This window comes from Cheilinus undulatus, linkage group 12, assembly GCF_018320785.1.
Source record: "Cheilinus undulatus linkage group 12, ASM1832078v1, whole genome shotgun sequence".
In the NCBI taxonomy this organism is placed as follows: Eukaryota; Metazoa; Chordata; class Actinopteri; order Labriformes; family Labridae; genus Cheilinus; species Cheilinus undulatus.
This window is the reverse complement of record NC_054876.1, coordinates 16,864,009-16,876,199: the sequence shown is the minus strand read 5'-3', so window position 1 is coordinate 16,876,199 and position 12,191 is coordinate 16,864,009. Positions and strand designations below refer to the sequence as shown.

Below are 12,191 nucleotides of genomic sequence, written 5' to 3'. Positions count from 1 at the left end.
TGGGCCTTTTCATGCCTTTATTAGATAGTGGAAGAAAGTGGATAAACTCGGAAACAGGGAAAGAGAAGGGAGAGAAATGCGGCATAGGGCCACAAGCGGGATTCGAACCCGGGCCGCCGGGTGCGAGCCCCAAACCACTCGACCATCTGCATGCCCAGCCTGTCTCTGTTTTGTTAAAGCAATAGAATTCATGATATCAGAACAAGGAAACATGGCATTCAGTCTATCAGTATTGGATGTACTGACTTTTTAACCATACATGTTTGTTGCTGGGTAGTATCCGAGTGTTTTGTTGCATGTTAGTCATCACAGAAAGTTTATTCTTAAGCCTTGTTTTTGATCAGAAGGTGTTTTCTTCTGCTGAGCGTGACAGGATGGGTGGAGACGGTGTGTTTTTTGTAACCTTTGATAAGAAAAAGAGCTACAGGATAAAAGAACCCAGCTATATGCCATCATCTCATAGGGCTGGGTTATTTTCTTTTGCCCTTTGCAGCTGTAATTGTTTTTAACTGCAGCATTTTCCATTTCCCCCCTTTTTCAGACCAACCGGATGGAAATTCTTTGATTCAAAATTAGGCACATTCCCATTAGCTAATGTTGCAGAACCACAATGAGGCAGATAAGAATCTCTTTGTAAACACAGAGAGTGAATTCAAACTTTCTTCTGCAGGGAGCCATTTCCTCTGATTTCAGGGAGGCTCACAGTACCGTCTAAGCTGGACCAAACGAGGCTGCGGCTGACAGGATTATTACACAGACCACAGTGAAACTGGGATAATGAGCTAGAAGACTGCAGTGCCAAAACATTTGGTTAAAAACAAAACACAACAACATGGATTTTGTACACAGAGCAGCGGGTAAGATCGTGCTAACATCTAACAGGAAGTGACAGAAAAGCCACCGCTTTGAAAGGAAACAATTGAGAGCGAAGCAGAACCAAGAAGTACTGTACAGTATCACACTGTGTTTGTTTACAGGTTAATATCTTTAATGGAGCGTACCAAGTTGAAGGAATGATTTCTTATGTGGTTCACAATCAGAGAGGACACCAAAGAGACACTCCATTCTGCTTTTGGATCATCGGGCAGTTTCCTGCAGGGCAGAGAAAGAGAATCTGGTTTAATGAAGGCATTTCAAAACAGTTTATTACTAAAAAGAGCAGTGCATTGTTACCTCTTTGCAGCCATCTACAGTGCTTATAAAAAGTATTCACCCCCTTGGATGTTTTACCCTTTCAATGTAATCTGGCATTTTGGACTAAAAATGACAAAAGACCTCTTTAATTTCAAAGTAAAAACATTTTTCTTCAAAGTTATGTCAATTAGATACAAATACAGTATGTCATGTAAAATAAGTGACTGGATTTAGTAGATGCACCTTTGGCTGCAATCACAGCACTGAGTCTTGGTGGATAGGTCTCAATCAGGCTTGCACATCTGGACACTGCAATTTTACTCTATTCTTCATTGCAAAACTGCTCAAGCTCTGTCAGGTTGCATAGGTCCTTTTCAAGTCCAGCCACAAATTCTCTGTTGGTTGCAGTCTGGGCTTTGACTCAACCACTCCAGAACATTCGCCTTGTTGTCTTTAAACCATTTCTGTGTATGCCTCGGGTCATTGCCTTGATGGAAAATAAATCTTCTCCCAAGTCATAGTTCTCTTGCAGACTGAATAAGATTGTCCTCCAGTATTTTCAAATATTTTGCCACATTCATTTTACCCTCTACCTTTCCAAGCCTTCCAAGACTGGCTGCCAAGAAGCATCCCCAAAGCATGATGCTGCCACTTTCATGCTTCACAGTGGGGATGGTGTGTTTGTGGTGATGTGCAGTGTTTGGAGTCCGTCAAACAAAGTGTCTTGGCTGATGGCTAAGAGCACCATGGAGTCTCCCACATGCCTTTTGGTGAATTCTAGTTGAGATTTAATCTGAGTTTTCTTCAACAGTGTTTTTCTCTTTACCACTCAGTCATGAAGCTATGACTGGTGAAGATCCCAGGCAACAGTTGTTGTATGCAGTCTCTCCCATCTCAGCTGCTGAAGCTTGTAACTCCTTCAGAGTAGTCATAGGTGTCTTGGTGGCCTCTCTCTCTCTTCTTCTTGCACAGTCACTCAATTTGTGAGGAAGGCCTAATCTAGGCAGATTTACATATGCACTATATTCCTCTCATTTCTTGATGATGGATCTAACTGAACTCCAGGGCATGTTCAGTGTCTTAGAATTTTTTTGTGTCCATCCCCTGATGTACACATTTCATAACCTTTTCTCTGAACTGCTTGAGTGTTCTTTTGTCTCCATGGTGTAATAGTAGCCAGGAATACTGATTAACCAATGACTGGACCTTCCAGACACAGGTGTCTTTATACTGCAATCACTTGAGACACCTTCACTGCACTCAGGCGATCCCCATTTCACTAAATGTGAGACTACTAGCACCAGTTGGCTGGACCTCTGTAGAATTAGGTCAGTCACTTCAAAGGGGGTGAATATTTATGCAATCACTTATTTTACCTTACATATTTTTATTTCACTGACATGAAATCTGTTTTCACTTTGATATTAAAGAAGTTTTATGTAATTAGTTAAGCCAAATTATATTGACCATGTTTGATTTATAAAATCAAAAAGGGTAGAACATCCAAGGCAGTGAATAATTTTTATAGGCACTGTACAGAAACATAAATGCTCTGTGTTTCTAAGGCTGAGCAACCTGTCCTGCATGCTGTAGATTTAACCCTGCATTTGAAAAAAGGCTGTTGAGGAATGCAAACACAAGGGAGAGCTGGGAAGCCTGAGGGTTAAGGGTTGGAAGGCCCCCAGCATCATGTTCATCTGAAGCTGCAGCCTGCAGGAAACATGGAGTGGATGGAGCATACATCAAACATCATACTTGGCCAGCGTGAGCTCTGCCCTACTAAACATGCATGCACTCATTTCTGAGGAGATTTTTTATTTCCAGTGTAGGAAAGAAAACCTCTCCTTGACTCAACTAAATTCCCTTTGAACCAGAAGTAAAATTAAAGGAGGGGAAAATAATCAGAGAGACTGAAATATGAGTTGTGCCAACAAGGTTCACATTAAGAATAAAGTCCTGAGGGCTGCATTACAAGTGTTTGTTTAGCAGTTATAATTTCCATCTATTGTTATGAAGAAAACCTCCAAAGAAAACAAAAACTGAAGGACTGATCTGAAACAGCATACTTTAGGCTTTTAAGCTGAAAAGATGAGCAAAAGGGAAGCACACTTAGAAAGGCTGTCATTATTTTTGATACCCTGTGTTTTGATATGATACAATCTATGACAATCAAACCAAAAAGTGCCAAAACTAAAAAAAAAAAAAAAAACCTACATTTTTTTCAAAGTACAAGTGTGTAGGAAGAGAATGAATCAATCAGAAACTTGGTTGAAACATTACGGTAACAAAACAATGCCAATGTTTTGTGCAATTAAAAATGAGTGCAGAACAAGTTGGGCTGCAATTCTAACCATCAAAAACAAGAGAAGCACCCAATATTCAGTGCCTTAGACTTCTATTTTTGCTGCGGTGGTATCAAATTAGGTAAAGATATCATCAGATATTTACCCATATCAAAGTTTTAGATTTTGGTATTTTGACAACCCAACAAACTGGTGTGTGTGAGCATTTATATGTAAATATAAAATGTCTGCGCTGGGCTTAGTTAGCATGGCGTGTCAACAGTCGCTCCCCTCCCTTCGCCTCCTAACAATGAGCTGGGACAGTCGAGCTCGCACAGGGAAGTGATGGATTAGGCCACAAATCTATTGGCTGCCAGTGATGTGAGAGTCAGGCTTTGGTGTGAGGGGAGGTGGGGCAGGGGGTCGGGGATGTCACGGGGAGGAGGGGCAGAGGGTCGGGGGTTCAGAGATAGTTTAAAACTGTCTGTCATCGAGTGAATGCACCGCTGTGACACGATGACTCCATCCAGAGTAAGATGGCAGTTTTGTCTTTTAGTTCTTCTAATTTCACGCTCATTGTAAAGCACACTGAGCTTACCTGCAGTGGATTCTGCTTTAGTAAGAAAACTGATGTTGCTTTCATGAGGTATCTTTTTGATTATGTCATTTTCATTTTGGGACAGCAGTTTCTATAAGAATAGACACGAGGACAAAACATTTTTCATCTCTCCCCTGGTCAAATCTCACAACTTTAAACATTTTGAAAAAGGTACACAAGAGGAATGAAAACTATGTCAGAGACAAAAAAAAACCACTGAATATTTACTTTTTTGCCAGTTTTGATAGTCTGAATGAAAAAAAAAACCCTTAACATTTACCTCTGCAAATCTGCCTGACAAAAAGATTATACACATAAACTTTTTGTTTTTTGGTGAGAATTTTTCCAAACTATATAAACACCTAAAAAAGTGTTGGAAGTAGGGTGCACAGATGTATTGGTTTAACATCTGTAGCGCCTGATATCGACTCTGTTGGTAAACACTGGAAACCAGCAAAAAATGCGGAATGAACAGAAAACAGTAGTCAATATTTATCTAGTAATGTCCAGTCAAGGTAATGCTAGTATCTAGTAGGAATTCTTTAATATTATAGGCATGATGACAGCTAACAAAGACAACTATTGCTATAGGCAGATATAGAAGCTCCTGGTGCCATTTACAACCAATTTAACGATGGTAAAGATTGACATTAACAGCTGTAAGTATTGGCCTATAGCGGTTGTACGTTTCTGCCAATTTCTGCCATAAATATCAGCCTGTATTGGCTGTTAATATCAGCCTGTATTGCCTGTTTATATCAGCCTGTATTGGCTGTTAATATCTGCTCATATTGGCTGTAAATATCAGCCTATATTGCTGTTAATATCAGCCTATATTGGCTGTTAATATCGGTCCATATTAGCTGTTAATATCAGCCTGTATTGGCTGTTAATATCAGCCTGTATTGGCTGTTAATATCAGCCTATATTGGCTGTTAATAATCAGCCTGTATTGGCTGTTAATATCAGCCTATATTGGCTGTTAATAATCAGCCTGTAGTGGCTGTTAATATCAGCCTATATTAGCTGTTAATATTGGCCTATATTGGCTGTTATCATCCATCTACATTGACTGTAGTTATAGGTCGATATTGGCTGTTAATATCAGCCTATATTGGCTGGTAATATCAGCCTATATTGCTGTTAATGTCAGCCCATATTAGCTGTTAATGTCAGCCCATATTAGCTGTTAATATCAGCCTGTATTGGCTGTTAATATCAGCCTGTATTGGCTGTTAATATCAGCCTGTATTGCTGTTATTATCAGCCTATATTGGCTGTTAATATCAGCCTGTATTGGCTGATAACATCAGCCTGTATTGGCTGATAACATCAGCCTGTATTGACTGTTAATATCAGCGTGTATTAGCTGTTATTATCAGGCTATATTTGCTGTTAATGTTGGCCTATATTGGCTGTTAATATTGACTTATATTGGCTTTTATTTTTGGTCATATTGGCTGTTAACATTGGCCTATATTGGCTTTTAATTTTGGCCATATTGGCTGTTAATGTTGGCCATACTGGATTTAAATATTGCCCTTTATTGGCTGTTAATGTTGGCCTATATTGGATTTTAATATTGGCCCATATTGGCTGTTAATGTTGGCCTATATTGGCTGTTAATGTTGGCCATATTGGCTGTTAATATTGGCCTATATTGGCTGTTAATGTTGGCCTATATTGGCTGTTAATGTTGGCCTATATTGGCTGTTAATATTGGCCATATTGGCTGTTAATATTGGCCTATATTGGCTGTTAATGTTGGCCTATATTGGCTCATAATGTTGGCCTATATTGGCTGTTAATATTGGCCATATCGGCTGTTAATGTTGGCCTATATTGGCTGTTAATATTGGCCATATCGGCTGTTAATGTTGGCCTATATTGGCTGTTAATATTGGCCATATCGGCTGTTAATGTTGACCTATATTGGCTGTTAATATTGGCCCATATTAGCTGTTAACGTTGGCCTATATTGGCTGTTAATATTGGCCATATTGGCTGTTAATACTGGCCTATATTGGCTGTTAATATTGGCCTATATTGGCTGTTAATGTTGGCCTATATAGGCTCATAATGTTGGCCTATATTGGCTGTTAATATTGGCCATATCGGCTGTTAATGTTGGCCTATATTGGCTGTTAATATTGGCCCATATTGGCCGTTAATGTTGGCCTATATTGGCTGTTAATATTGGCCATATTGGCTGTTAATACTGGCCTATATTGGCTGTTAATGTTGGCCTATATTGGCTGTTAATATTGGCCATATTTGCTGTTAATATTGGCCCATATTGGCTCTTAATATTGCCATATAATGCCTGTTAATATTGGCCTATATTGGCTGTAAATATCATCTTATATTGACTCTTGATATGGGCGTGTATCAGCTGTAAATATGGTCTATATTGGCTGTTAATATCAGCATATATTTGCTGTTATTATCATCCTATATTGGCTGTTAATATTGCCATATAATGCCTGTTATGAAGTGACTAAAAACAGTGGCTAAACAGTTATGTTAAACATCAGTACCAGCCCTTATTTTTATAATCGGTGCATCTCTACAAAACAACGTTTGATATTCTAGTTTCATGAAAACCCTATTGCATCATTTGATTAACTTCTACCAGTCATCATGGTGGCATGACTGAACACTGAACTTCAGTTCAGCCTTGGTTTGGCAATATGCTAAACTGTAATTTGAGACATCTATATTGGCCCTAATTTTCCCATTCAGTGCATCCCTTGTTCAAAGAAGTGCTTCCTTGACATAAGAAAAGAGTGTCTCAGGTGCTCTTGGCATTAGATTCTTGTAGCTCAAATAAAGAGGTGCCTTGGAGTTTATTCTTGTTTAATCCTATGAATACATGAACACTAAGTTAAAAAATATCCTGCTGAGGTCGCAGCTTCTCCCCACTGTAACACAAAATGTGCTTTCAAAGTTGTGTTGTTTCTCACTGTTGCATTTATTCATTAATTATTTCAGACTTTTTGCCTTTAGGCTTAAAACCACACCACACTACGAGGAGGAGGAGGAGGGGGAATAAAAAGAAAAATGAACAAAAGATACAAGACACCTGACCTTTCTCAAGCAGGATGTAGGCTGACTGTCAGCTTCGCCATGGCAACCATGTAAAATGTCCTAGAGTAACCTTCCTGGCTCCCCCCCTTTGTAGCTTTGCATGTGGATGTCTAATTGCTTGCAGGCATCTGTATGCAGTGGTTGAACTTTGGCCCAGTAAAGGGATTCGACGGAGAGGGCTTGTTTAGTCTGGTCACGTGGACCGCAGGCCTGTGAAACTGCCAGACTTCTGTCCACACAGTCAGATTAAATGTCCTGCTGGGAACGGCTGAGATGCCACTGCAAACTGACAGTACGCCCACAATATCCCCATGTAATAAGGCAGCTACAACTACAGTAACAACACCAACACTCATGTTGTACCACAATGACTCAAAGATATTTGTGGTTGCAGGATTTTGCAAATATTCGCCCTTTTTAAGTAAGAAACAGGCATTAAGCTGAGAGGGAAAATGCAGCTTTTTGGTGTTGTTTTCAGAGCAATTTGTGCAGAAAAGAGCAGTGTAATGTGACAAAAACACCAGCTGCAGGAAAATCAACTGTTTGACTATTCAGTGGCCAGAGTGAGAGCACTGGTGACAAATGCATCCAGGATAAAAGCACAGCCAGAGGTCAGCAGCAAGGCTAGAACATCTCACCGCTTTTTACAGTGGCCCGCCATGTGCTTATAAATCAGCCAGGACTATTTTTACCTCTGATCAATGTATATTTAAAGCTAGTGTGGAGATAGGGTGTTACTGCGATGACCACGGCTTTGCTTTCCAGAAAGTGGCTGTTTGTTTTCATCCCTGCAGAGATTTAGTACCAATCCAATTAAAAAGTGTACAGTGCGTCTGAGTAAAGAGTTGTTTTAGATGTTGGAAAATAATAAAGGAAATCAAAGAAAGGATGTGAGGGGGAGAGTTGTTTCAGTTTGATGGACAGTGTAGAGAAGAATTGGGACGGTTAGATTTGTGCAGTGAGCAGCTCTAATGGAGTCCAGGGAGCAGACAGAGGTCAGGCCGGTGCAAGTGGAGAGGCAGCAGAGCGTGCTCAGATCGAGCTTGATCACAAAGGCCCCAACATGCACCGGGGCCCCAGATACTGTCAACACAGCTGTCCTATTCAGTGAGCATTAAAGAGAAAATCCTATTTTAAAACAGAATTCACGTGTTATTTTACAGGCAACAGTTGTGAGTGACAAAGTCTCACAGTCACACAGATCTGTCGTCATGAAGCACAATCTGCATGAACACCAGACTTCTGCTTCAAAAGTGAAACTTTAGCTCAGAAACAATAGTTTAGAGTCCAGGGCATCATGCCACCATGGTAACTGGTAATCGAATGGTGCAATAGGGTTGAATTCTAAACTTTGATATGACATGGATACTCTTCAAACTTTATCAAGACCTGTTTTGATTCTACAGTAACAAAAATAGAGTTCCTAGGCCCCCATTTCTTGTTTCAATGAGGGATGCATCTATTGTGAAAACTAGGGCCACCACTAATGTATAAATTAGGAGCAGATTGTCACCATCAGTGTAACATTCACTGTAACGACCTGAAAAAAAAATTTTTTTTTTGATTCAGGAGTTAGATACCAGCATGAATTGCTGATGGATTATATTTGTCAACAGGGCTAATATCGGCTAATACCAGGCCTCCATCTGTCAATTACAGTCAGTCCAAAATGCCAATTGTGCCAAATGTCCAAAACAGTTTGACAAGAAACGCACAGTATTGAGGTTTAAACAATACAGGTATATTTACAAATTGAATTCAGCAGATCAATACTAATATACTAATGCATAGACCTAACACATCAGTCCTTGAAACACAGTTTAAGGATGAAGAAAGAAACATACTTCAGTTGCTAGAAACCATTAAGTAATTAGGATGAGTATAGAAAAAGACTCCAGCTGTCTGTTGGTTTTACCTAAAGTTAAAAAATGGATGAATACAAACAAAAGGATTACAGCAGCAAATAGCAGCATGCATGGAGCTCATTTGCTCCTCTGTCTGTATTGTCTCTAGGTCTGATTTACAAATCATATTGCCCTAATCACCTTCCAGCACCAACACAGCTTCCTGCGGGTTGCTTGTTTTGTGTCTGAATGTGGAGATGAAGTGTCAGCATCTCTCTTCTCTGCTGCACCCCAAGATTCTTAACAATGATTGGCTGTTTGCTTTGTTAGACATTAATTGAGAGCTGTAATTAACTCTGTTTTGGTTTTGTCTTTCAAGTACATTCACTTACTAAGCATATGTTTTGGTTACATGTTGGTTTTAGAGCTGTAACAAACATTTTATATATTGTGCTACAGGTTTTTTGCTCTGTGCTACAAGATTGTTGACCTCTGTGGCACCAGCGCTATGGGCAAAAAAAAAGTTAAAGTACAGCCCTGATTATCTTATGTAGCTAATGCTAAACTCACAGAGCAACTATGTAAGCTACTTAGCTATGTTATCTACCTAGCAATGTTAGCTTTAGCTATGCTTGCAAAAAGGTCACCTTGCTAATGTGAACTTAGCTACATTGGCTTAGGTGGTAACATTTATTATGTAGCTTATGTAGCTATGTTAGCTTTAGCTAAAGCTAACAAAGCTAAAGCTAGCCAGCAGTGGAGTAGCTACACCTAAAAAGGGTCTCTACATAATTGGAGACCTCTGATCTTTTTCTCCGTTTTATTTTTGAAATGTTTCTTAGTCTGTAATGTTTGCAGTGAGGTATTGTAACTGCCAGACTTTTTTATGAATAAAGCTGAGTTAACTTGAAATACCTTGCACTCCCAAATTACAGCACTTCCGTTCTGAAAGAGATGGCATCTCAGGTGAACGGTTTATGAGAGTGATCAGATGTCAGAGCATCAGATATGTACAGTCTGCAGCCAGACTGTGATAAAAGTGAGATCAAATTTTTGTGCAATTTAGACAGTGTGACAATTTGCTCCCAAATTTGATGTTTCCCCTCTTTTGCACCTGTCTTAGATGTACGTGTTTTTTTTTTTAATTGGTAGTTTTTTTTATACCACAGATGAATTAAAGAGGTTCTGTCACTTAACCCTGCCTTTATTTGGGATAGGCAGTGATACAAGATGGCCCTGTAATCATTTTAAACAAACCCTGTGCAAAATGAAGGCAAAAATGAAAACAGAAAAGTAAATGTACACCAGAAAAAAATATCTGAAGACCACAGATGGCCTGTTGGATGGATTGCACCCCATGCCGTGTGTGAGGGCGGCCCAGACTCAGGTCCGGCCTGTGGCTCCCTTCTCGGATGTCTCTTTCCTCACACGTTCATCCCTGTTTCTGATTCTATCCACTGTCCTTTTTCTCTTTATTTTTGATCTGATATTTCAACACTAAACTCACAAGGACCTCAATTTGAGACTTGCATTCATTTGTCAATATGTTTGGCTAATCAGGTTTGTAAAAGCAACTGGGCCTTAACATTGAATAGGCTTTTATTCAATCTATGATCTAATACTGATTCATATTTTTATATGTTATTATTCCAAGATGGTTTACATGCTTGTTTTCTTCCAGACAGTCTTCTTCTACAGTGCCATTGGCTGCACATTGCTGTGTATTTCAGCATGATGCTGCCACCTGTGGATCAGTGGAGTAGTGGGACAGTGCTTACAGGAACATACTGTACTGTATATTATGTCACATGCATGAAATAAATAAAATAGGGAAGCCTTTATGGAGAAACAGCTTCAGCACACAACTAGAGGTCATGCACTCAACATTCAGTTCTTGTTACAAGAGGATTTGCATCTTGAACGCTCCTCTATAAACTGCCTGGACTGCATTACTTTAATCAAGCTGGAAAGAAATGTATGATTACAAGGCAAAATTACACCTTAAGATGTTTTTGTGTGCACAAGAGTAAGAAAAAGTGGACAGTAGAACTGAAAAGGTTGACTTCCTGGTCTGTAAAACAAAGACAACATAACTCAGCCCAGCATACAAACTCACGGCAAAGATTTTGAGCCATCAGACTCAGAGGATCCGCTGTCTGTGTAGTTCTTTGATAGCATCACATAAAAACCTCAGTTCCTGAGCCAAGGAGCTCATTCTTAGAGCTACTGTGCTTCTTTCAGGCTCTGTGTTATCACTGATGCCTACAATGAAAGCCTTCAAAACACCAGAGATTTGTCTGGAGATCAGTACAGCAAATAATGTGTATGAGCGGCACTCAACTCCAGTCTTCATTGTCTTACACATTATCCAGCTGAGGTCTGCATGGGTTTGTCAGAAAAACCAAACAAATAGTCATTTTGTTTCTGTTTTTCCATACAACAGTCGTTTCCCACACTACTGGAGCTGAAAGGAGCTACGATTCACCGCTGCAAAAACACAAAAGAAATGATGTACTTAGCATGTAGATCCAATATTATTCCTCCCAAATCCTCTAAAGTTACCTTTTCAAAATATGATAGCAGATTGATTCAACCTAGGCAGTCTTCATAAAGAATTAAAGTAGATCTTGGGTATCTTCCAAGAGTCCATCTAACGAAAAAAAAAAAATTCAGTCTGGAGAAAAATTTGCTGATATTGTACGGCAGCCCTAAGAGGACAACTATCCAAACATTCCATTCTACTCATTTTCCCAATGATAACAAGCAAATTTCTGTTGTTTTCTTGTCTTATGTTTCTCATTATCTCCAGAAAATACTAATTTCTGTTTAATTTAGTTAATCTTCATTATTTCCTAAAGATCCTGAGTGATCAAACTACAAAAAGAAAAAGCATACTGTTTTCTTGAAGTTAAGATTTTGAGACACAAATTGAAAAAAAGGTTCAGTGCATGTTCTCTCTTGGCTTCTGTAGTACGGCAATCATTCTGCTGTAATTTGCAACTGTAAAATGTATGTAATTCACATGCATATGATAATAAAAAACAGACACAAACACAATTTGTACAATACAAAACAACAGCAGGAAAGACTACGGCTGCTAGTCTAAACAAACAAAAAAAACAGATCAGTCTTTTTCATGCATGTAGAAACTACTGCAGGTCTGCTGCACTAGAATGCATTTGTTTTAGCCAACAACCAAAAGTGATCCAACATGCATGTTTAAGCTTTGCTTTCATTTGTGAAAAT

The 12,191-nt window shown here is 39.2% G+C and overlaps 1 protein-coding gene across 1 annotated transcript in view; it reads right to left on the bottom strand.

Annotated features, from left to right (window-relative positions):
* pigl (phosphatidylinositol glycan anchor biosynthesis, class L) overlaps positions 1-12,191 on the bottom strand; it is a 35,807-nt gene that overhangs the window by 14,587 nt on the left and 9,029 nt on the right. The window contains exon 3 of the mRNA XM_041801176.1: positions 1,002-1,092. Coding sequence (XP_041657110.1) covers positions 1,002-1,092 — 91 coding nt within the window. The remainder of the gene's footprint in view (positions 1-1,001; positions 1,093-12,191) is intronic.